The 27,637-nt window shown below is 35.3% G+C and overlaps 1 protein-coding gene and 1 non-coding gene across 4 annotated transcripts; one reads left to right on the forward strand and one right to left on the reverse strand.

The window, feature by feature from the left end:
* The first annotated feature begins 3,231 nt into the window (after positions 1-3,231).
* Positions 3,232-3,305, forward strand: Trnai-aau (transfer RNA isoleucine (anticodon AAU)). The gene has a single exon. It is a non-coding gene; the product is annotated as a tRNA-Ile (tRNA).
* Positions 3,306-4,290: 985 nt separating this feature from the next.
* On the reverse strand, positions 4,291-26,465 carry LOC126979879 (coiled-coil and C2 domain-containing protein 1-like). Of its 3 annotated transcripts, none has more exons than XM_050829449.1 (14): positions 26,217-26,465; positions 24,350-24,557; positions 23,094-23,304; positions 20,931-21,253; positions 18,731-18,940; positions 18,325-18,416; positions 17,408-17,575; positions 16,394-16,565; positions 14,893-15,031; positions 13,259-13,489; positions 11,703-11,880; positions 10,672-10,820; positions 9,122-9,212; positions 4,291-7,170 (listed from the first exon to the last, which is right to left on the reverse strand). In XM_050829449.1, the coding sequence occupies exons 1-14, from the start codon at positions 26,244-26,246 to the stop codon at positions 7,051-7,053; spliced, it is 2,322 nt and encodes a 773-aa protein (XP_050685406.1). In that variant the 5' UTR covers positions 26,247-26,465; the 3' UTR covers positions 4,291-7,050. The 3 variants fall into 3 exon arrangements, with proteins under 3 accessions (XP_050685406.1, XP_050685405.1, XP_050685407.1); XM_050829448.1 differs by having other exon boundaries at positions 9,122-9,239; XM_050829450.1 differs by lacking the exon at positions 26,217-26,465 and adding an exon at positions 26,087-26,106 and having other exon boundaries at positions 9,122-9,239.
* Between the last annotated feature and the right edge of the window lie 1,172 nt (positions 26,466-27,637).

Genomic DNA, 27,637 nt, shown 5'->3' on the forward strand with positions numbered 1-27,637 from the left:
AGGCCACAAGACGCATTTTATCAAGAAAATCAATTTTTTTTCAAAAAACAAAAATTATATGATCGCCTGATATTTACTCAAACGCCCGAAATTATGTTAAATGAACTTAATTGTAATTGTGAAAGCAAAGAAACCCCGGAAAGGCCTGCAACGCTCCTGTGATTCCTCTGGTGTTGCAAGAGAATATGGGCGGCGGTGATCACTTACCTTAACACCAGGTGACCCATACGCTCCTTTGTCCTCCTTTTTCCATAAAAAAAAGGTGACCCCCACTTAAACAAAGATGTTAAATACATTATATACTTCTGTTTATTTTCAGTAATCAATTATTTATAGTATTAGCTGTTATCAGTGTATTTTCAAGTGAAAACTTTTCTTGGGACGGGTGTAAAATGTTAAACTCGCGTCAGGAGTTGATTGAAAATTCCTAAGACAGTCGTTGAAATTATGGATGAAAGTTTATTTTTTTGAGAGATAAACTTTTTAATGTAAAATAATTGTAATAGTTTTGAAGAGTTTTATGTAATAAAATTATAATTTTTATGTACGATAACGCAATTAATGAATATTGTATTAAACCACATAAATGCTGGTACTTTTATACTGATAAATAAAGCAATTCATATCAAATTATTCTCTAACCATTCCAAAATATTACCATTTCTGCCGGCACTCCCGGAGTGAATCCCGTATGTTTTTTTAAAGTTTCAACAATAAACAAATAAAAAAAAGTAAGTGCGTTTCATGTTAACGCGCGATTGAAGTAAAATTTAATAATAACTAATTTTGGAAATAATTTAAAGATGCATACCTAAATATATTACGATATATTATAAACATTTAATTTAAAGCCGTGTTACCAACTAAAACTATATATATATACATATAATAAAGAATTATATCATGTTATATCGATATTATTCATAAAAAAAAAACACTTGAACATTTTTTCAGGTCAAGTCATTATCAAGTTCTAAATTTTCTCCTTTATTCTTATTACTTAAATGATGAAAGAGTACCTTAAATGTTCGTGGAAATCCGCCATTTCATTTAACTGATTATTATTTTCATTTTACATTCTACATAAAATAGAATTAAATAATTGTTATTAGCACATAGGTATCATTCAAACGTTGTTGTTGAATATTAACGAATGTGGCTGTATGGGCTCGAAGCCCTTGCGTGTAAAATAGATGAAGAAAATTAACGAATGTCGCAAACGTCAGAAAATTTCTGAAAACTTTTATTACAAAGATATTATCAAAGAGAACTTAAACACTACGTTCACATATTATGTAATTAACCCTTGGAGAATTAACGCGCGGAGTCAATAAACAAAGAAGAAGAACACTTGGAGGATTAAAAATAAATACTGAGCAACATTAGAAACAATAGTTTAAAATCATTACATTATAACGATTAAAAATTGTTTCCATTTTTTTTTTCTGAAAAAATAAGTCTAGAGTTCCTGCGTAGCCACGGATATTACCTACGCTTTAACTACTTACCGCAAGCTTTTTAAATAACACAACACCAGCCTGTCATAAGTTCGGTTACGTAGTCTACGATCCGTAGACCGTAGCACATAATGCAGTCACGTGCAACGATGTCACGCGGCGTGTTTGCGACACGTCCATTTTACGTAAGCTAATAAGCCCACGTGACATTTACCAACGTCGGTAAAGCTAAGTCACGTTATGTAGTTGCATAATAATAACAATATTATTTCGGTTTTAGTTACAAATCTATTTATATTCCCAAAAATATCACAAAAATAATAGTTATTTACCAGCACTTTAAAAAATATAAATATATTGTCTTTTTATATATTTTTTTATATTATCAAAGATAAACTCCAAAATTACAATTTCTTTTCTGCCGTAAAGATTTAAACGCTTACTGGTGCGTCAGGACCGTTTGTTTTTATAATTAGGTACTTGCTTAAATTAAATATATAATGCTTTGATTAAAGTATAAATTAAATATCAGGTAAACGTCTTGCTCCTCTCATAAATTCTTATCTTTAATATAATTCTTTAGAGAACCACACTGTCATCTGGATTATGAAGATTCTAATTGGATTTGTGCGCACTGTATAGTCTTATCAAAATCACCGGTAGGAGTCAGTTAAACCAGCTCTTTAATCAAATAACTTTCTATGATAGTGCTCCAGGAAATTCAGGACCAGAAAGTCTAACGGCTTTTCATCCAACTATGTTCTGCAATATTAAGGTACAGTCTGATTTATTGATCATTTTCCCAAAATTAAAGATTAAACAAGAAATCGTATAAAATTAAAATACGTACGTAGTTTAATATGCATGTGCCAGCTGGATTATCCTGTCATTGAGAGCTCTGCTTAACTTAACTTTAAAGTTAATATAGGTATTTACAATCATTATAATCTATATTTTCATAATATTGAAAACCTTTTTTACCTTTAGCTTTATTTATTTGCAGTGTGTGTGATTTTTGATTTTTTTTTATTTATGTAATTTACATTTCTTACCTTACTCGTGTATATAACATTTAATCATTGCTGTCACGTATTCATTTAGAATTAGAATAGCATTATAGAATCTAGCATTGCGTAGAGATATGGGTTCTCTCTGCATCTTCTACCGCATTTATCACGGGGAGTGCTCAGAGGAGCTGTTCGGGTTGATTCCAGCGGCTGAATTCCACCACCGGACATTACGTGCAAAGTACCATCCGCATCACGTAGACGTCTGGCATTCCACAACCGCGCGTTTTGTTCGAAATTTCTTGCCTCGCCAGCCATTTGTGGAATCAACTACCGGCAGCGGTCTTCCCGAACAGATACGACTTAGGGACCTTGAAGAAAAAGCATACTCCCACCTTAAAGGCAGATGTCCATGGGCGGTTGCCTCACCTCTCCCCATCCCGTGAGCCTCTTGCCCGTTCGCCCCCACTCATATAAAAAAAAAAACATTTAGAAGCATGCCAATGACTTTCTTGCCACTTTTTCTCATTAAAGCTCAACATTTTCCGAAGGCTCATAACGTAATATAAGTGTAAATTTTGATCTAACTGAAGAAATTTGAATATAAGCAAATCAAATCTACCACACAACGTGGAATATATTTTTAAAAGGATTGGGTTTCAAGAAAACATAAGTCGTTATTTTATATAGTCTTAACAATCCATACAAATCACTCATTCCTAATATATCGTTATAATATAAATATAAAATTCAGCATATTACATATCGGCCCATTAGCTCAGTTGGTTAGAGCGTCGTGCTAATAACGCGAAGGTCGCGGGTTCGATCCCCTCATGGGCCACAATATTTTTTTTCAATCATTATAGTAATAAAACTACAAAATAGTTGTAAACATATAATCCAATAAAATATTCCATTTTGTGTATTGCATGTTTGTTTTTAAATCATTTACTTAGATTTAAATTGCTTTTAAAAATTTAAGCCTTTATGAAAATAAATGCTTGTTTTTATATTATAAATAAGTACCTAGACACTAGCACGTGTATTTTTGTAATGTAGACTATTACATACTACATTACAAAAATACACGTGAATTAAAAAAAATATTTATATAGCAAAAATAATCAGGTTTTACCATTTTACACTAGTCTCGTATTCACTAGTGCCATCTATTGAGCGGTAGTGGAAACAATTGTGTTATGGAACAACTACACCACCGAACACAAAAACAGCTTTGAGAATTGCCCAGTTAATAAAAAATATAATTTCAAATTGAGAATTATTTGAAAAGCTGTATTACGGATACGGTTTCACAGTTATCGAACAGGATTTTTGTAAATATAATATGTTAAGAAACGTTTGTGTGGTAAAAGTTACTGTAGCATAAATAACTTTTTTAATGATACGACAGATTGTGAATAGAGCGACCTTAGGCTATTAAATAATAAGTTTTATTGTACGATATTACATTGTAACCATATTTTTTTATGGAAAAAAAGAAGCCCGCTGAGTTCCTTGCGCCTGTTCTTCTCAGGTCTGAGGCATACATTTTCGAATCGTTGATAGCAGTTTTTGACTTTCAATAAGTGATATCATATCCTATTTTTAATAAAAATATGTCATCCCAAAATATTAATATATTTTCAAATATTCAAATAAGACTCCATATATAAACTAACTAACTTTTTTGTCTATTAACAGTTGTTTCGAAGAACACTTTTATGTTTGCACTTAAGCACCGTGATATAGCAATATCCGGGCAATAGCCTGGATTTATAGCAATAATTCAAGGCAGAAAACATCAAAGAGGGTAACAAAAACTGCAATTAACAAATTATCGTAATTTAATAACATGATATTTATAATATACAATAAGGTAATTATATTAATATAACCATAAAATAAAGCATTGTTTAAATGTTATTATTGTATCCAAATGCCTGAATTTTATTGATTGAGACAATATTGTTTAAGCATCAATACTAAAAATGTCTGTCTTTGATTGTTTGAAAATACCTTGAAACAGAAGATCATTATTATAAAGGAGGATGTAATAATTTTATATTTCAATTAATTTTCTAATCAAGCATTTGGATATGTTGTTACACAATTTACATTACATTTACATAGTTATTCTAAATTATTCATTATCACATTTGAGAAATCATTCATACTACCTACTGGCTACCATAGTTTTTATATTCTATACATATTTTTTATACCATACTTTTTGTGTTTCCAACTCAGATTATCTTATATATTAATAAACGCAATGTAAAGTTACTCCAAGTTTAAAATTACTTCTCAAAGACAAAGGTAAGATAAAGACAATAAGTTTTAAATTTGGAATAACTTTTCTTCGCGTTTATTAATAACACAGAGAATGATTAGTGAAACAAATATGTATTTTTGCTTTAGTTTTATTGGATGTAACACGACCTTATAAATATATAGCTTGTGAAGTGATGCGTAAGAAAAATAAAATTTCTATAATATAATTAATATTTTATAATTATCTCGACAAGCCCGCCATATTTAATAACTCTCCGAGGAGCGGCAGGTTCAAACCTTTTATACACTCATTTCCAGTTTATACAAATGATTTAAGTTTTCTTTAGTGTTAATTCTGCCAATATTTGTTTTTAAACAATTCGACACGTGTTTCGCCTCTACACGAGGCATCCTCAGGACGTGTGCCAGTCTCGTGCCAGATTTTGGCGACACCACATATTGGCGGAATTAACACTAAAGAAAACTTAAATCATTTGTATAATTATGGATTTCCGCAAAGTAACACCTACTTCAATAAATTTTCATTTCCAGTTTATTAGTTTAGTCGATCTATGGTGAGCACATCATTATGTATTTGCACAACTAAGTTGAATAAGTAAAAATTTCTAAACAAAATACAATTTATATTGATTTTATGTATCCACTCCTCATCTATCAAGCCCCCCATAACACCTATCATCTTTTAAATTTTTGTGGTCACTGCTTTGAGTTCGAAGTTACTTCTCATCTGATGAAAGCTTAGCGATATATTTACGGCCGTTCCCAATATGCTATCTACAGATAGATACAATACTACCTTCCACTGTCAGTAATTAGCTGTCAATAATCTGAAGCTGTCGCATATACCCGATAATTCATTCTTATCGCCTTATATTGGGACGCGTGAATTGCAATTTCCATACAAACTTCTGTCGCTGGTAAGCTAACCCTCCTCCCATTGACAGACAGCGTGTACGGATAAGGTGAGTTACCGTCGATAAGTTTATTGGGACAGAAAAGTCAACGATAGTTACGATTTTTATCTCAAGTAGGCCACAACCGGAGATAGACTGAATATTGGGAACAGGAGTTAATGATTTCCGTGATATCTTCATACTTATAAATGTTAAATATATCTCAATCTAACGCCCAATATTTTCAAAAGTAATAATAATATAACCTTCCAATATTCCTTTACAACACAATGTAATACAAAAAACACCCCCTATGGGTTCAACCTTTTGCATGTGTAACTAAATATTATTTACAAGATTTTATAAAAAATATTTACATAAAATTTAGAAATACCCACATGAAGAACTGAATGTATAGCTTTAGTAAACCCACTACTAGAAGACTTAGTTATACATTAATAAATCACTATACATTTACAACTTCTATGTAAAATTATGCACTCAACTATTTTATTTGAGTTAGAATTTTAATATGGACGGCAACTATTTACTATAAACCAATTAAAACATAAGGGTTGAAACGGAGTATATCTAAGCTCAAGGGTGGATAAAAACTTAAATCAATTTAACAAAATATTTTTTTTTTTATGGAATAGGAGGACAAACGAGCGTACGGGTCATCTGTTGTTAAGTGATCACCGCCGCCCACACTCTCTTGCAACACCAGAGGACTCACAAGAGCGTTAAATTATTACAGCTTGAACATCTTCTTAATATATATACTTAAATCCAGTGTCCTGATGTTTGTTTCCAGTGAACTCCTAAACTAATGAACGGATTTTAATGGGGATTACTTCATGGAGTGCAATTTATTCCAACTTGAGAGATAGGATAAGTAGTTTTTATTTCAATGTGGGACCCATAATTAAATTTATTTCCAATATTTGTTTTCTATGGACATATTTTCTGAGAGAATTTATTGACGCACGGTTTGACAGTTCTGCTGTGAAACAATTTCATTATAACAACAGAGAGCATATTTTACGAAATAATTCTTTACGTTATGAAATATTATTGACAAATTCATTAACAACATTTTTTTAATTATTATGTACAGATAACGTCCGTCGGGTGAGCTAGTACTTTTATATTAAATCAGATAAAGGAATAATAGAAATATTATTATTATTTTTATATTTTTTATATTTGTTTTCTAGAAATTTGTGCAGCGTAAGAGGGTTATTCAATATCGCCGGAATACGTTTGATGAAGGCAGCGCAGGACTGATCGCCGTGGAAATCTTTGGGGGGAGGCCTTTGTCCAGCAGTGGACGTCTTCCGGCTGATGATAGTGATGACGTGAAGAAGTGGTCTCGTGCGGTCCAGCGAGCACACATCGCAATCACGGCGTGACGATGAGCCAGCGATGTGTCTGGGTGACCACCTCTGGCTGGGTCAGCGGGCGGCGAACTCGCAACTTCACCTCCAGCGAACCACCTGCGGGTCGGCGCCCGTCCATAAGCTGTAGAGAAAAAATATATGCAATTCACTGACGTACAATAAACAACGAAGCCCACAATCACGCTCAAAAATTGTCTGAAGCAAAATTCTAGCTACGCGTCTATTAGGCAGACTTCTCCTTCAGTTGTGTTTCGACCGCGCTTTGAATACAACGCCACGCAATGACAAAGTGATCAGTAAAAAACGGTCTAAGTAATAGCATATCCAAACTTTTGATAGAGTTTCGTATTACAACAATCATCTCTATTTAATATAAGGCCTCTGATTTTATAATTAGTTCCATAAAGTTAATGTTATAGCATTAACTTTCGTAGGTACATATGTATCGCGGAAATAAAAATAAGCCGATTTCAGATTTTTGTGAAGTTTTCTACATTATATTATAACTTGGGTTTGTAATATTCTTTATAAGTATATATAGAAGCGTCGGGTGTGTAAAAGGAAGAACCGTAAACACTCACCACGGAACACCCGGTTCGATTCTCGCCCTCCCCGGACCAATATGTTTTAGATTTTCAAATGCATAACATACGTATGCTTTATACGGTCAGCAACGTTCTTGTAGTCACGACGACAGTAGACACGTCTTGTGTCTACTGGTCACTGGCTCAAAAGAACAAAAAGGAATAGATTCCGGGTCCGACCGTACCTGCATCACATTCGTTCAATATTTAAGAATTAAAATTTGCTAAAATACTAATTACGGATGATAGGTTCGGTATGAAAAACTTTTTCGGAAAGTGATTTTCATGAGTTGTTATCATAATATACAGTCTCACCGGATATAAAATAGAATGTGAAGGAATGATGTGCAGGAGTGTCTATACGCTACCAGCATAACATCCCAAACAACCAGACTTTCTGTTATCAATTGTATAAAAAACAAAGTATTTTCTATATTCCACTCCATCACAAACGAACCAAATAGAATTATCGCTAGCTACGAATGATAGATACGTCTTCATTCAGTGGACGCTAACAAATTATGAGTTAATTTCTCTTCCCGCAGTAAAACGCGGGCGATGTTATCCATTTCTCGCAATGACGTTCTATACATATGGACATATCATTCGCATTCTCATAACGGAACGGCAAAAGTGTGCTTAAAGACAATGAAAGCACACTTTTCTCCTTAGTCGTGTGTCAGCTGTGTGTCAATCAACAAGTCTAAGTGTGCTAATAAAAGTGCTTAAATAATACATTAACGACTCAAAAAAAAGATGTTGTGAGATATCATCGGCTAGGTTATTTTATTTATATAAGATTGATGTGCACTATGCGGAAGTAATTTAATAAAACGAATATTTTTTCATTAAATATGGTACAATATTATTGACAAGTCCCCAGAGAAGACCCGCTTGTCGGGGTTCTAAATTCAAAATACGCAGCTGAAACTGAAATAGTGTTTACATTGCTGCCTATTGACCGATAATATTTTAAACAACTAGAGTAAACGCAGAAATGTATAGACATAGCTGTCGAAGGTTATTATGGTGTCATTTGTGGCGTGTGCCATATTTCGGCTTTGATGTTGTATGAGGTGCATTGTCTATATTTATAGAACGTCATTGATTTCCCGCGGTAAAACTGTCAAGATATTCTATTGAGCAAAACTGTTATGCCACGCCCCTAATCTGTTTGTAAAACATGTTTTAACAAACACGGCTTAGTTAGGATATCATCCTCACCATCTGGATGTGTGGCGATCCTCCACAGTGCGGTTTTCAAGGAGCTTTCTTCCTAGTACTACAAAGCTGTGGAATGAGCTTCCTTGTGCGGTGTTTCCGGGACGATAGGACATGGGTACCTTCAAAAAAAGCGCATACACCTTTCTTAAAGCCCGGCAACGCTCCTGCGATTCTTCTGGTGTTGCAAGAGATTTGCGCTCGTTTGTCCTCCTATTCCATAAAAAAAAATCAAGAGCCTTCAAAAAAACAGGTTAATAAACTTACCGGGAAAGATTCGTGCAGTGTGACCTGGTTCTCGAGTGGCGCCAACTTGACGGAGACCGTGCCGAGGGCCGTGTCCCGGCTGAACCAGCCGCTGCAACACAATAACCCCTTACAACACCTGGGGTCATCAACAACCACTACGCTACTCACTACTGAACACCATCACAACTAATAATACTAGTTACAACAACAAATAGGAAAAGGGGAACAGTCACAATCACTAAGGGGCGTGCATTCGTTTTCTGGCAAGGCATAAAAGGCATTTATTTTCCCAAAAATTGATTCCTTTAGAATTCTTTTTGATGTCATTTCACATATACTAGATACTACTACCGCTTCGGAAACAAGTAGGTTCAAATATATTTTTTATTTACACCCATGCTTTTAATCCTCTATTCTAAAACAGTTAGCGTATTGCTAACATTAAATACATGGGGTATTTATGTCCTAATTAGCGTAATGGTAATCATCCAAACGAGTGTTGTATTGAAATTCAGGACAACATTACAACACTCGTTTGGGTGATGTAATGGTTACAACGACGCGCTTTTTAAATGTTAGCAGTAAGTTAAGTGTTTCAGAATCTTTTATATAGGATTCATATTATGGGTGTAGATAAAGTCTTGTATGCAACTGTTGATAATTAGGTATTAAAACACTCATGTGATATTGTTTTTATACCCCTTATTACACAACACTTGCATAAATAACTAATACAATAGATATTTTTTACAATCTTTCACCATAGTTTCTTAGATACTTTATGTGTCTAAATAAATACTTTTTTACCATTGACCGGTAAAAGAGAATATAATACCTCCTTCGTGCCTCCTCCAAACAGTTTCTCTTACACTAAGTAGCGCTAGTTCAGCATTAAGAAATGTCAAAAACGAAAGACGAAGAATTAAATTTTTCCCTAAGTTTTACAAATTTTTACACGCACATCAATCAATAGTGCAGAAAAAATTAATCGTAGTTTATTATGTAGTGATGCTTGTTTTGCAAATCGAAAGCCGAAGTATCGAACCGAAACGAAAGAACCACGAACTTCGAATTAAATCCTATTATTAGTACTTTGGATCCGAATAGTGCGGACGGATTTCGTTTTGGGAGTCTATTAAAGAGTCTTTAGGCCAGTTAGTTTACTGCTAAACATTAAAAAAGCTAGTCCTAGTAACTATTTCATCATACAAACGAGTGTTGTAATATTGTACTGATTTACATTACAACACTCGTTTGGATGATGCAATGGTTTTTAGGACATTGGGTGTTTTATAAAACTCTTGTAGGCAACTGTTGATAATTAGGTATTAAAACACTCCTGTGATACTATTATCACATAAACTATAAACCCACGTGTTTTAACCTCCTGTTTGCCATATGGCAACGGCATGAGACCACCGTTTAGTACTCTGTTATAAATAACTTTATAACAGAGTACTAACAAAACATGTTAGCAAAACAGTCCAAAAAACGCACACAAGACATTAATACCCCTTATTACACAACAGTTGCATAAATAACAATAATATTTATATAATTATACTTGCCCTTTGGAGTAGACGGTAAACTTGATCGCGTGTCGCTTGAACACGCGCTGGCAGGGCCGCGTCCGTTGGATGGCGAGAGGGAACACCGCGTCGTACTGCGGGCTGTTGGTGTCCTTCACGGTGGCCGTGCGGTCACTCACGGGCGCCTCCTGGAAATACATATTTATTTACATTATATGGTATTTTTGTGTTTCAATCTATATGTGTCAGCTTGATGTGATTACAAGTGCTACCAACGTCATGAAGTGCCTTAAGATATCCCAATTAATAACTACATTTATTTAACTACTGTTAATATTTAAATACTATTTAATATAATTATCACTATGATTACAAATAACAATAATTTATAATATTTAGATCTTTCGTTAACTCTAGCTTATATAGGGCTCATGCCCTACCAGCCAACCGTGTTAAGGCAAATGTTAGTTGGCACTGCTGTTGTGCTAAATAACTTACACGAATTAAATTTAAGTTACTTTAACTTAAGATCTGTATATTATATGCTATTATAGTTATTTGTAAATCTTTAAACTGAAGTGAATTATATAAAATAATACTACTACGAGTAACACAGAAATAAATATCAGCAGTTTATTATTAATCGGGATATCTTTTCTCCATGACGTGGTAGCGCTTCTTAACACATTAACTAATAAATATAACAATATTACTGACTCATATTACATACTCATATATAAGCATATTTGAGCAAAAAGCAACCAAAGACAAATTTCTCTCCGACGCAAAGTATTTCGAAATCGGTAATTATATATGTAATAAAACTATTCTTATAGCTTCCTCCGGTTATTGTTTTTAGAATATCTTTAATATAAAAATTCGGAGATAATATTATATACATATTATAGATACACTAAGCTGACCCGGTACAAATTGTATTGCCATATAAATTATTTAAAAATATTGCATTAAAAAAAGGCTACGGCCTTTTCTTAGACTTAATACTACACTATAAGTCCAATATTCTTGACTTTAATAAAAGTTAAGGTAAATATGTTAACATTGCTTACCTGAGGGTAGGGGAATTCGAACTTAACATAAGTGTCTATCTCCCGCGGGTTGGGCACGTTGTACGCGATGCCACGCACTATTGTCAACTCTAACTCGTTCTCGTTAAGGTCCGTATTGCATTGCACTATAGAAAACGTTCGGTTTTCGTAGCGGAATTTCGGTGGATCATCGCCAACGCTGCCGAAATAAAGGATATAGCTGTATAGTATAAATAAATAATAAAACACCAATAATATTATCGAGTTTAAAATAGTTTCTACACAATACAAGCAATAGAATAGTAGCGAAACTCAGCGGTCTTTATTATGGGTACGACAACGACGCCTATTTCTGCTCTGAAGCAGCCGTAGCTAGTGAAATTACTGGGCAAATGAGACAAAAAAATGGAAAAAAGAGACTTAACATCTTATGTCTCAAGGTGACGAGCGCAATTGTAGTGCCGCTCAGAATTTTTAAGTTTTACAAGAGTCCTGAGCGGCACTGCATTGTAATGGGCATGGCGTATCAATTACCATCAGTTGAACGTCCTGCTCGTCTCATCCCTTATTTTCATAAAAAAAATGAACCTTAGTAACTTATATAACTGGATCGAAATACGAACGTACCTACATACATTCTGTTGTCATGAAACGTTAGTTAGTTTATAGTAGACAGCGGAGGTGTGGCGAGGGTGCGATGAACTAAAGCAGGGAGGGGATAGTATGAACACAGTTCACAAATCGAACGTATTGAATTATTGTGGCGTGAGAGGTTTGTATAAAAAGGTATAAGAGGCATTTACTTTCTCAAAATTGATTCCTTTAGAATTATTTTTGATGTCATTTTTGATATCTACTAGATACTACTACCGCTTCGGAAACAAATGGCGCTCTGAGAGAGAAGAAGCGGCGCAAGAAACTCTCCCAGCATTTTTTTTTGCGCTCTTTTCAATAAAAATATACAATATTGTACAGTCATTTTTATCGCTATAAAATAATCACAATCTAGTCCCAGGCTGTCCGATCATTTAAATATTCAGCAGTGGAGTAATAGGATTTACGACAGCCATTTTTTTATAAAACATTTATTTATAGATAATGTCTGAATAGTGGCTGGGACTTTTTATAGAAGTGTATACCCTTAAAGCTATTATGTATCTTATGAAGCCTACTAGATTTAGCCACATTTGTATTTATATAGTCACAATTTTATCAACTTCTTCTCATTCAAGCATTTTTTATTGTAACTTTCCTTTCCCAAGTGTTGGTAAATGGTGAATCGTATAATGAGAAATTCATCATGGATAAATTTTTGGCCTACATTAATAAATATTATACAAAAAGGGGTTTTCTTTCGTGTCAATTCCGCCAATATTAGTCAAATTGAGTCTAGTGCCAGAGTTTGGCGTGTCAATATCTCCTGAGTATGCCTCGTGTAGAGGCGACACACGTGTCGAAATGTTTATAAACAAATATTTGCGGAATGAACACTAAAGAAAACTCAAAACACTTGGATTATCATGGATTCCCGCAAAGTAACGTCGTCTTCAATAAACGTTTTTTTTAACGAGATTAACCTCATGGCCAGTGCGACCACATCCAGATCCTGTTTGACGGACACAGCGAGATGCTCGAAGCGGTTGCTTTCGGCGATGTTTCCGGCGGCGCGGCAATGGTCCCGGTTGTCGAAGCACAGCTTGAGCTGGCTCGACAGCTGGCCGTGGAGTCGCGACATGACGTCATCATCGCCCGCCGTGATACTGCTGTCGTCTGGAGGTCCGCACTCCTCCGCTGATACAATATCGAAACTGAAATAAACATTTGAGCGACTGGATTAAAAAAAAACCGCGTCCTTACTATGTGTGTGGGAGGAGCTAAATTATGTCTGCAGCTATGCAAGAAAAAGCTTTGAATGTAGCAATATAATTTACCTGTGGGAGCCTCTTTTGCACTGGAAGTCGGCTAGATTATGCTTATTTCTACCGTGAAGCAGTAATGTGTAAACATTACTGTGTTTCGGTCTGAAGGGCGCTATAGCTAGTGAAATTAATGGGCAAATGAGACTTAACATCTTATGTCTCAAGGTGACAAGTGCAATTGTAGTGCCGCTCAGAATTTTGGGGTTTTCAAGAATTCTGAACGGCACTGCATTGTAATGGGCAGGGCGTATCAATTACCATCAGCTAAACGTCCTGCTCGTCTCATCCCTTTTTTTAATTAAAAAAAAAGTGAAGACTAACGGTTCTGTTACAGCTTGTATTGAAGCCATCGAGCATATGGCTTAAGTCTTCCATGGTCTCTGCCCTGACTACGATATCGTCGATATACGCCGTTGATATATTACATATTGTTTCGAGAGCCTGGAGAAATTCATCGAAGTTGGGAACACAAATGATAAGCGAGCCAGAGGCTGATCTCCTACCAGATGGACCGACCAAATAAAAGACTCTAGGTCCCCGAAGTTTAAGTCCATCGCCAGGGCCACGATGGACAGGAGTCGATGGAAACAAATAGTTCACTCCAAGTGTGGACCACTTGCTGATGACATCACGATCCTCAGACATGAGGGAACGACTAGAGAGAGATATTATATGCTCAAAATAAAACAAATAATTATTAATAATTTATAACACAAATCACAATAATGATATTCTAAAGTTATTAGTCTAGATAGTCATCTTCTTCTTCCAAGTCGCGCCAATAGAAAATTTACTTCAAAAATGTATCTGAAAATGTATGTAGAAAAAAAACAATGATTTATATACTACTAGCTGACCCGACAGTCGTTGTTCTGTAGATAATAAAAAAATACAGTTTTATAGGAATTTGCCGATAATATTTCATAACATCAAGAATTATTTCGTAAAAAATGTTATAATGAAGTTGTTTCACAGCAGAACTGTCAAACCGTGCGTGTATAAATTCTCTCATAGAAAATATCTCTATACAAAACAAATATTGGAAATAAAAACAATTATTGGTCTCAAATCGAAATAAAAACTATCCTATCTCTCAAGTTGGACCAAACTGCACTCCATGAAGTAATCCCCATTAAAATCCATTCATTAGTTTAGGAGTCCATCGCGGAGAAACAACGTGTCACGTAATTTATATATATTAAGATTTCTAGGCACAAATAATGAGTTGGAATTAAAAATGAATTAACCCTTGACTATGTATATAAATATATACCTATGTTATCATAACTTACGTGTCTTCTATTTTCTTCTTAGCGGTTGGAGGAAGGGGTATTGAGTTAAGGTCCACTGGAAGACCGCCTTTAGTTGCTTCTATTAAGGAATCGAATCCCTTGGCCGATCGAAGATAGTCTTTTGCTAGTTGTATATTACCTACAAGGAATATATATTAAGCTATAATACATCTGTCTTTGTCGTCTATTGTCTATTAAAGTATTACAAACTATTTTTTACGTGTTATGGATAATATACGTTTCCAAGAATTCAATGAAAATTGATGAACACTCTGGTAAATAATGAAAAAAGACTGGTCTTTTTAAAATATAAAACTTAGTTAAAATAGGAATTATGATATTTACATATGCAGCCATAAAACAGAAATTTGTGTGTCTATATCCCATAAGGGATGGAGACGGTGACAGTCATCAAACCGTAGTTTAATCAGATAGAACAACTGCGAACTTCCATCTGCATCATGTGGACGCCTGGATTCTACAACCTTCGTAAATCCTATTACTCCACTGCTGAATATCTAAATGATCGGACAGCCTGGGACTAGATTGTGATTATTTTATAGCAACTGTACAATATTGTATATTTTTATTGAAAAGAGCGCAAAAAAAAAAGAATGCTGGGAGAGTTTCTTGCGCCGCTTCTTCTCTCTCAGAGCGCCATTTGTTTCCGAAGCGGTAGTAGTATCTAGTAGTATAAGAAATGACATCAAAAAGAATTCTAAAGGAATCAATTTTGAGAAAATAAATGCCTTTTATGCCTTTTGTCTTTTGTGAGGAACTTCTCATCTCGCCCAGCCACTTTGTGGATTCAATATGGTTTTTTTATTATGGAATAGGAGGACAAACGAGCGTACGGGTCACCTGGTGTTAAGTGATCACCGCCGCCCACATTCTCTTGCAACACCAGAGGAATCACAACATTTTGAAGGTACCCATGTCGTATCGTCCCGGAAACACCGCACAAGGAAGCTCATTCCACAGCTTTGTAGTACGAGGGAGAAAGCTCCTTGAAAACCGCACTGTGGGGGACCGCCATACATCCAGATGGTGGGGATGATATCCTAACTTGTGGCGAGTCGTGCGAAGGTAGAATGGTTATTGAATGGTGGTAGCTGGTGCTGCAGTTTACCCGTTACTATTTAGGGATCTTCAATCTTTGAACATACTCTCAACTTAAAAACTGGCAACACATCTCTTCAGCTCTGGTGTTGCGAACCGCCACACCACTTCCTTAACTTGAGCTTCTATTATGTGTTTCCTTTTAAACATTGTAATAAATTTTACACTCTTTCTAAGCATGCAAATTTTTCCCCCCGTTGAGTTTTTTGTATGTTCTTCTCACTAACTCTACTTTTTCCGAACATATGGTAGATTTAATAATTTAAACGAAATATTAATAGTGACTATTCAAAAGCGCTTAGTTTAAGGCTTATTGAATAAAGTTTCGTTAACTTCGATAACAGGCCACCCTAGTGAATATAACCGAGGTGCCAGTACTAACCACTCTTCTTCGCTTTAATAGCGGCCTCTTTGAACTCCTTCTGCCTGTGCATCAACAGGAGCAGCTGTTTGTCGTTGCGGGTCAGTTTGGTCTGGACACGAGGCGCGGCCGGCGCCGGGCTAGGACGGGCTGGCTCCTGTGCGGCGCTGGGACGAGCCGGAGATCGATGAGACTAAAATAAAAATATAAAAAAAATATTTTACTCCCCACCCGCACTCCGCGCTTCTCCACGTGAGTCTGAGCCGGTCGGCGATCATTATAGCCCAAACACATGGTCGGACGGTAAGATGGATGTGGGTCGGCGCCTCGAACCGATTGTTCCGGCGTCATACTCCGGTAATAATAATAATAAACTTTATTTCAAGTATCATGACTCATATTAGTTATTAATACATTAAACTTATTTTTTATAGTAGTACTTATCCTAAACCTATTACTAATTAAGATAAATATGCGTGTCATTGCTGCGCCATTCCGTTAGAAATACTGCAGCAATGACCCACATATATGCAGACCAACGTGCTCGCAATCATCTTCAGAATGCTGTTGTTACCGCCCCGCACTCTGCTCACCAGGGATCCACATGTTTTGCGCACAGTCGCCCCATGCTTCCGCGAACATCCCTATATATAATAATCCTCAACCGAACCGCGTCCGATGGATCGGCCGTACCAAATCCGATCATGTGTTTAGGGTATTAGCAAATACGTCATCTTCATGACGCATACGTTTTTGTTTATATTTAACATATTTCGTGTTCTTAAGTATTTTAACGAATTGTATGTTGAGAAATATTAATATTTTTGTTGCATTGTTTTGTAAAAGGGCTTGTTTTATTTAAAAGATCTGACAGATTTTTGGTTCTATTATTTTCAATAAAAAAAGTGCAGATGTTTTATTTTGCACCGAATAAGCCTAACTTCCCGATGTCTAAAAAATTATTTTTTATGACAGTAATCATCACTTAGTATCCATTAACCAATGTCATCCGACTTTATCATTTCGTAGACTCACCCCCTCGGCAGGTATGGGCGCGTATCCATTGGGCGTTGGCAGTTCGTCAAGGGGCAGAGGTTTCCCCGCCGCGTGCTGTCTGATAGCGTCCTGGTACTGCTTCACAATGCGGCCCATCCGACGCGCCTTCATAGCGTTGCCGTCCGACTTCGCTTTAGCCTCTTGCTCCTGCCAGATTATTTAAAATTATTAATACAAATAAACCGTCACTTACGGCATATTCTTCGTCATGATATCTGATGAGCTTCCTCTACTTCAATCCTGTTGCAAGTGCGATGGCCGCGGCTAGACTGGAGAAAACGTGCGGATCACAGAAATAAATTGATATAATGGTTACACCATTTGGTTTTTTCGTGAACTTAAATATTTTTTTATGGAAATACGGGACGAGACGAGTAGGACGTTCAGCTAATGGTAATTGATACGCCTTGCCCATTACAATGCAGTGCCGCTCAGGATTCTTGAAAAGCCAAAAATTTTGAGCGGCACTACAATTGTGCTAGTCACCTTGAGACATAAGATGTTAAGTCTCATTTGCCCAGTAATTTCACTTGCTACGGCGCCCTTCAGACCAAAACACAATAATGCTCGCAAATTACTGCTTCACGGCAGAAATAGGCACCGTTGTGGTACCCATAATCTAGAAGGCATCCTGTGCAAAGGAGCCTCTCACTGGTAAATATATGTTGGTATATTGTTTTATGCCTTTCATGTTATATTATATTGCAACAAAAATACTATCAAAATGTTTTAATAAAAAATGATATAAAAGACATCTGAAATTGTTTTTCCTTGATATTTTCTTTTGAAAACGTATTTTGACTTGAGGCGATCAGCCCTCTTTTCTAATGCTTGAAATAATTAAAATAAAAATAATCACTCAGGATATGCTCAAGTGTGATTATAAAATTATCTACCTGAAAAGCGGCCAGTCGTTGTTTCAGAGCTTCATCAACAGTCGAGGCAGTTATCAAACCTGGTTGCTCTGGTGCAGCCACTGGGGCTGCTTCTGAAATTACACGAAAAAATTGATTATACTTCATAATACCCTTCTAGTATTATATGAACATATTGTAATAGTTGCCCTAAATAAAAATAAGTTTCAGAAAAGAAATGACTGTTAAAGATACTAATTTTAATTGTTTTTTTTTTATCTAGATAAGAGAAAGCAAATGGACAACAGACTCACGGGATGGGGAGTGGTGAGGCAACCGCCAATGGTTAAATAAAAATATGTGTCAAGAAATATTAGCAGTGACGATTTAAAAGTGCTTAGTTTAAGCCTAATTTAATGAAGTTTATTTGACTTTGACTTTAAAGTACCTTCTTCACTCTTCTCATGTGTTGAGGCCTTGAAAGCCGCAGCAACGGCCTCGGGGGAGGGCAACTCGTTTAGATCCATCTCCTGGCCCGACTTGTACGCTTCGACCACTATGTCGAACTGCTTTACCACTTTCAGATGTTCCAGTGCAAGTTGTTTGTCCCCAGCATGCTTGCATGCTAGAGCAGCCGCTTTGAACTCTTCTTTGCGTTCTGCAATTAATAATAGGTAATTGGTAGTCCGTCCGTCTGTCATGCTGCCTGCAAATTATGATTGACACCAAAAGTTAGCAGTCAAACACATCTCTCTTACCCACAGACGCCTTATAAATTGCGAGCGATTTTAGATCCCATATTTTTTTTATGGAATAGGAGGACAAACGAGCGTATGGGTCACCTGTTGTTAAGTGATCACCGCCGCCCACAATCTCTTGCAACACCAGAGGAATCACAGGAGCGTTGCCAGCCTTTAAGGAAGGTGTACGCGCTTTTTTTGAAGGTACCCATGTCGTATCGTCCCGGAAACACCGCACAAGGAAGCTCATTCCACAGCTTTGTAGTACGTGGAAGAAAGCTCCTTGAAAACCGCACTGTGGAGGACCGCCACACATCCAGATGGTAAGGATGATATCCTATATTATGAAATACAACGAAAACCAAGCTGATGACGAATAGTTCAATATCACCGATTGAAGTAGACAGCGTAACAGTAGACTACGTCGACGAATATACTTACCTCGCACAGATAATCTCCCCTACGAATACTACCTCAAAGGAAATACAAAACAGAGTAAATCTAGCATGGAAACGTTACTGGTCCCTAAAATAGATTATGAAAAATCCGTAATTACCACTAAAACTCAAAAATAATGTTTACATATATAGTATAGTTGCCACACATGGACACTAACCAACGATAATCTCAACAAACTAAAAACATGTCAACATAACATAGAAAGAAGTATACTAAGGATTAAGAAAAGTAATAGAATAAACTTAAAAGAAATAAGAAAAATGACAAACATTGCAGACGTATCACAAACTTTTAGTAAACTCAAATAGTAATGGGCAGGACATCTAATACGAGGCAAGGAAGAAAAATAGGCCAAAATAGTAACAGAATAGTATCGTAGAGAAGGAAAAAGACAGAGAGGGAGGCCGAGTCGTAGATGGAGCAACGATTAAAAAGATGCCGCTGGTATGACGTGGAGCAGATCATGTCATGACCGAGAACACTGGAGATTCTGGGGTAGGACTATGCGAAAGCAAAACAATCTGTGCCGATGTCTACTGATCTAAAGATGGTTGTTAAAGGCTATTAATATTATTATGAAATATAATACAAGTCTTATATAAATCCTCAGTGGCAAGTAGCAATCCTTTACGATATGTTGCGGTTATTAGCTCACCAATTACGATATGTCGTGATTATTACCTGACCAATGAGCATTCAGAACTTCGCACCCGCTCACCTCAATTGGTTGACTGGGTTGTTTGCATTGCGAGTCTACTGCGTTATAAGATCGATGGTTAGACAGCTGAATCTTGTCAGGGTAAATATTACTAATAGTAACCCTCTAACACCAAGTTGGCGAATTCCAAAAAAGCTGCTATATAAATTTAAAAAAAAAATATTGTATTTTTCAGTAGAATCTTGAGCGGCACTACATTGTAATGAGCAGAGCGTATCTCTTACCATCAGATGAAATTCTTACTCGTCTCCTCACATTTTCTCATATAACAAAACTTTTTCTATTATCTATCACACATCTAATTATAATGAAATATTTGTTTTTCATCGGGCCAAATTCAGTCATATGAATTTAAAACAGTGGGAAAAAGATTTTTTTTGTGTAAATTGAGCCTACATTTTTATCGATAATTTAAAGTTCTTCCGAGAAATAGACTTGCTACTCTTAGTTCACTTAGATGAGATATACGCTAACAAGTTCATGTCCAATATTATGAATATAGATTTTTTTGGTAAATTCATTCATGTCGGCTTACATACATTGAATTTTTCTTGTAATTAATGTCTAGGACCAAGGTTACAAATTGCACGAATCATCCTTTTCCGTAGCATTACGATTCAGATTGTATCCTCAATGCTATAATAGAACCTAACATTAGGTTAAGAAATCTGTATGTTCCGTCACTTGTAACCATTAAAAATAAATTAACTTTAATATAAAAAAAAACTTACTCAATATGAACTGCAGGCCTTCCTGTTTAGCTGGGTCCATAGTTGGTTCTGTGGACAAATGGGGAGGTGGCTCCTGAGGCTCAGGGGGTGTTGGGGGGCGCTCCTGTACTGACTTCAATGATTCTGTTCGTGGTGGTGGCATTGGGGCTGCTCTTCGCACCGGTGGATCAGGAGTGGGAGGTTGTGCTGGTGCTTCAGGTTGCTGAGGCTCTGATGGTGGCTTTGCGATGCTAACTGGAGGAGGTATGTCTTGCTCGTTTATAGGCTTGCCAGCTTTTGCTTGTTTAAGAAGGTCGCTCAGGGTTTTAAGTCCACGACCGAATCTGTGGGCAATTAGATGTTTTTGTCAGTCAAACTATATAAAAAGAACGTAAATATGATTCACAAAAAGAGCTAAAGACGAGGTAGGCAACACAAAACTAAGAGATCTGATACCTGCTTATTAAGATAACATTATGTACGAATAGCGGAAAGTATTCATTTATTAACGCCTACAATATGCTTGTAATGTTATACACCTATTTTCAAGGACCAATTCATTGCTGAGAATCCATCATCTAATTTGCGAAAAGTGTAAACATAAACATATTATGCCTATTACTCGGGTAAGTCGAGTTAGTAAGTCTTTTGTGGGGTGATATATATGGTTTTACAACAAAATACCAGAAAATGTTCAAAAACAAAATATATTACGAAATTTAAAATATTGTTAAAAGAAGTATGGAAAAGGTTGCTATAAGATGACTTTCTTAATAATACCACATATTGGGAATGGAGTGACCGCCGTCACGCTAGATAAATTATAAATTTGATTGTATCGAAATTTTATTTAAAAAAATAAGTTCGCTATGTTTGGTACGCCTGTTTTCTCAGGTCTCCGACATTCATTTCCGAATAGTTTCTGACTTTCAATAAGTGATTTCATATCCTATTTTGAATAAAAATATTTGAATTTATAAACTAAACTGCTGAAATAGACTTGTTATTACTTCCTCTGATGTCCAAATGGGCTTTTTTCCATAATTGGACTGTGCCTTATGTGAAGACGAGACGAAAAGAAGTGGGCTCAAGAACTTTTAAGCCTAGCGCACTCACTCAACGTCGGTCAACTCCACACACAACCTTAGAGTTTAATTTTGGTGGCGGGCATCGACCCGTCTATCCGTTTTAAGACAACTTCTTTTGCGCCATTATGTTATAATAAATTATAGTGTTTGCTATTATTACTTTGGAATCCGTTTCCACACTAGGAAGTTTGATGGCACTTTCTATCACCATTATTTATTAATAATTACAGAATGCCTTACTACTAATCTTACATAATGAGCCTGATACCTTTTGTGAAAGCGGATAAAAAGGGAAAAAAAATATTATCTTCTAAACTACGCAACATACATAGGGGTGATTCAGATACTCATCACCATGAGGCTCTCAAATTTTAGCTTTGGACGTCAACTTCTCAGCCAACCTGTATATTGATTAAGTTTGCTCTTTTCGTTATGTAATCAATATAATACTGAATCCTATTAATATTATAAATGTGAGTTTGTGTTGATGTCTGGATGTATGTTTGTACTTCTTTAATGCAAAAACTACTGAATGGATTTTGATGAAACTTTACAATAATATAGCCTACACACCAGAATAACACATAGGCTATTATTTATAAAACTATCGCGTGAATTATACTTTATATAGCAAAACAACGTTTGCTGGGTCAGCTAGTATAATATAATGACATCTCTTGTGGAATGACAACAAAATTTTAGGTCAGTTTTAATGTCTTGTGTGCTAAGCAAATAACAGAGTTCTAAACGGTGGTCTTGCATCTTGTGCCATATGGCAACAGCAAGCAAACAGGAGTTTAACTGTTCCAAGGTGCAGTCTAGTTATATAATTGTGTAATTTTTGTGTCACTCGGACACTGATGTCCATTTTATAACTGAAAAATTTCAATAAAAAGTCTAATTTGGTGTGAAAGGTTCAGTACCTATATTTTGGATGGGTTTTAAGAATCAGCCGGAAAATAATGTTGCAATATTTAAAAAAAATTTTGATTAATAATTTTGGTTATATTCTTTGTATATTTCATATTTACTTTATAGTCAATCAGATTATATTTATTATATCAATGTGTATTAAAATTATTGATGTAACGATTACCTTCTTGCACGATTACTTTCTCCTGCATCTTTAGCACTTTTTTCTGCCGCTGTATAATTCGTTATTCTGTCTTGAAGAAGGCTAATAGTGCTACTATCATTGCTGATGCTTCCTGGTGGAGGAGGTGCTTGTCTGCGAGCATTAGGTGGTGGAGGTTCATCACCAGCTAACCCATGTAATTCACTCAACAAGTCGGGGTCATCATCATCACCTATAAAGAGAAAAATATGACTACGTATATTTTTTCTAGCGATATTGTTTTCACATGAGGTACTTAGGCACTTAGTTTTGCTAAAGTAATAAAGCATGTGAAATCCCATCATATTTTCATGTTCAAGTTCAAGCTCAACTTTTTATTCGTAAATAAAATCACACATCATACATACTTAACATTGAGACATAAGATACTATTTCTCATTTGTGCAGTAGTTTCACTAGCTGCCCCGCTTTCAGACCGAAACACAATAATGCTTACAGATTACTGCTGCACAGTAGGAAAAGGTGCTGTTGTGGTACCCATAATCTAGCCCGCATCCTGTGCAAAGGAGCCTCCCACTGGTATTTTTTTTTGGTTTTCTGCGTTATGGCAATCTGTTATTTCAAACAATAAGCCACTGTTTAGGCTGCATCTGCTGAAAGTCATTGTCGAGAGCCCGAAATTGATGTAAAATTACTTTGCATCAAACTCTCCATTTATTATTGATATATTTTACTGAGATTTGTAATATCATGTCTCTTAAGCTTGGTGTACTGGATGCCACCCTTTCCGCTCAGACTTGGCTAGCTCGTTGACATGTGGTTTAGTTTGGGTTATTTCTTGCCGGACAGTTTTAATGCCGAGGTCTAGGTAAATGTATTTATTAATAATACACTGTGGGATACAACTGATAATAATACATAATTTACTTATACTAACTCTTACTAAATTAATTAGTTAATTTAGAGTAAAAATTGTGAAATAGTACCTAACCAACAAACAATATATGTTTGGTAAATAAGTCTTTTCATTATTCGATTTCTGAAAGCACTGAGACAGAGTGGGTAGAAAATATTCTACTCTAGAACAGCAGCAGTATCAGATGAAGCCACAACCTGAGAGTTGAACAAAGCATACAAGATGTTATGACGATAGATAACTTGAACGGTTAGCTCAGTTGAAAGAGCACTCACACCGAATGTGAGAGGTTGTGGGTGCAAGTCCCCCATCATTAGTCAAATATTGGTTTAAAATTTTATTTGAGTATACGAGATATTACCAGAGCCTTCATCATCTGATGGAACATCTTTTAAGCTAGCAGCAATCATAGCATCTAGATCTGCAGGAGGTAAGACCTCTGGTTTTCTTGGTTTGTTCTTTTTGGCTCCGCCTGTAATAGCAGCTAGTTCTGCCTCTAAGTCAACATCATCATCAGACATATTCATCAGCTCATCATTGTCTAGATCTGGAATATCTATTAGGCCATACTGTAATGAGAAAACAGTAAAATGATTAAAAAACTGTGTAATTAGTAGAAAATAATATTGATACTTGATAATAATAACTAAAAATTTTAATGAAAACAAAAGCTCAACAAAATTATTGTCATGGTATAGAAGGAAAAACAAGTGTATATGGTGATCCATAAGCATGTTTGCCTTTGCCCTTAGGTAGTTCATTAACATCCTAGTCTGACAGGCAAAATAAAATTGAATTCCTACTAGCGCTAGATATTTACTAACCCCCTTATTTATAATCCTCCGCTAACTTTAAACAGCCGCTTAGGAGTGTTTTTTCTCATTCTGACTTAGGTCAATAGAAGAAAATAGAATGAGAATTAGCAATACTTTAAGTTAGCAGACTATTATGAATAAGGGGGAGAGTCACTATGTTTTGTTAGAAAAAGTCCTAAAAGAACAAGACATTGATGTGATGTAAGTGATACACCCTGCTGGTAACTAAGCACAGTATCTCAGGATTTTTGAAAACTGAAAATTCAGTGCAGCATCACAATTGAGCTTGTCACTTTGAGATGTTAACTCTCATTAGCTCAGTAATGTCTCTAGCTATGGCACCCTTCAAACCAAAACACAATTATACAATGCTTGAACTCTACTTCTTGACTGTAAAACAAGGTGCCTCTGTGGAACCCACCTAGCAGGTAATCTGCACACAGAAGCCTCCCACAGATAGCATAATAGCTCATAATTAAATTATTATTATAGATGTCTGGTTTCCTTCATGCTATAGGTGTTTAAGAACTTTTTAACACACTAATTTGATAGCACAAATCCTTGGAAATAGTAAAAAAAATATTATATTATAATTAAGCAATAATGTGTTAAAGACATCATTGTGGTGTCTTTGTAAGTAACACTCAACAAATAGGGCATTTGTTATGTAATAGCACCACTGTGTACATCATTCTAAACATGAATTTTGAATACAAATATGTTCAATAGTTAAACAGGGTTTGCACATCAAAAACACACATTGTGATTTAGCAATGAATGTGTTACAGATGTAAATTCATCTTCTTTCATGCACCCTTTTATTGTTCATGAATGACTACCATGAAAAACATTACATATTAGAATTTTCAACATATTAATTTATTTTATTTTGGCATCAAACAGTAGCAAAATTACAATTTTAATGTTATATTATTACTAAAGAGAAGACTTAGTGCCGAAAATTACATACATAATGCTAAACATAAACATAAAGAGAACATTACTGTTGGGATGTTAAGTAAAATCAATAAATATTAAGATGAACATTTATCTAGACTCACTTAGTTTAAATAGTACTTAGTAAGTACTTTATTTATATTAACAGAACATTCATCAACAGTTTAATGCAGATAAAGGTTATGAAAGTGTGCTTTATTTTCCCAATATTATAAAACTTAAAACTAAATCTAAAGCATTATATTTTATAACACAATTGCAATTTATAGAAAGCAAATAAATAAATTTAAAATATGATAAAGCACAGCTTAAATACTTAATCTTACTTAAACAAACGCAATTGATTTTATTCATATTGTTTGACTTCAACCTAGATTAACTAAAAGACTGGATTACAAAATGTACACTAAGGAAATTTAAGTGTGGCTAAGAACTTAAACAGATACAATGACTCACCTGAGACAAATTACCCTTTTTTCTAGACATTTTTAATGAATATTTATATAAATAAACAATGAAATGAATAACAGAGTAGGCACAAGGCAGTCTAATATAATGAGTACTTATTATAAATCCAAATAATATTAAGAAGAAATATTATATTTTAACATAATATAAAATCTCTCATCTCTGATTACTAATCTATTTTCAATTTGTCAAATTCAACACGAAACACAACAACGGAACATTAACCAAACAATACTACAAAAGTAGCCAAGTAGGTACGAATTAAGAATCACAACAAACTTCAGCTGGGAGACTAAAAGTCTTAAGTCATTATCAGCTGCTGTCAAGATGTCAAAGTCATTATTCATGTCCTACTACGGTCACGGTTCACAATAATTTACAAAATAGATTCCCGTTATATTGGTTATACCTAATAAATAAAATTCTCGTGTGTCGCGGTGTTTGTTACCAAACTTCTCCGAAATGGCTGCACCGATTGTTATGTAATTTTTTGTGCATATCGGGTAGGTCTGAGAATCGGCCACCACCTATTTTTTGGAGCCCAAAAAATTTGTTTCATTTTGTTTTTATTAATTTACTTTGCAAACGCTGTATGTTTGTCAGATCAGCTAGTTATTATATAATATTATTATCTTAATTTTAATTTCTAAAATTATTACTATTTCGGATGCAGGAACTACTAGTCTGCCCTACCCCTACAGTGTTTTATAAAGGCTGGAGACGCGTATCACGTAGACCCAAATTAGTCTCAATAACTCGTTGTATATGATCACCCTCTTTGACCATCGTAAAAGCTCGTTAAAACACGAAAATGTTTAAGGTTTAACGGGTAAGATACTAACATAACCTCAAATTGAAAAAAGTTAAATAAATATACAATACTTTCCGCGTTTTCTGGGTTGATATGGTCTGTATATGGTCTATGGTGCTAAAGCCTTTTAAAATCCGACTTGTTCGGGAGGCTAGAAGTTGTTGAACATATGGAAAAGCCGATTTGTGATAACCCTAGAAAACATAGCTCAGAAGTGTAATAGGTCTAAAGTTGTTCACAGGAGTACCACCACCTCTCAAAAGGTCGACTGTAATCCGATCATCACCCAGCGTTGCTTGTTTTAAGCTGTTTTAGGTGAAAATTGTAAACTAATATTTTTTATTTTTCAGTGTAAAATGTCATAATTACGTATTAACAAAGCCTAGTCTACGCAAGGTGGTCACGACGAGCCCATACAGTTGATTCGGTGTTCCGTCTAGGAACGTAAACTCGCAACAGTCTGTGTAGCGTGATACAATCTACACTGAAATTGGAAGCGAAAGTGAACAATACTTCTTGCTTCTTTTCACCCCATTACATTTCTGAAATATGTAATTTGCATTGTGTATCATAATTATTATTTGTAGATATTGCATGT

This window comes from Leptidea sinapis, chromosome 4 (genome assembly GCF_905404315.1).
Source record: "Leptidea sinapis chromosome 4, ilLepSina1.1, whole genome shotgun sequence".
In the NCBI taxonomy this organism is placed as follows: Eukaryota; Metazoa; Arthropoda; class Insecta; order Lepidoptera; family Pieridae; genus Leptidea; species Leptidea sinapis.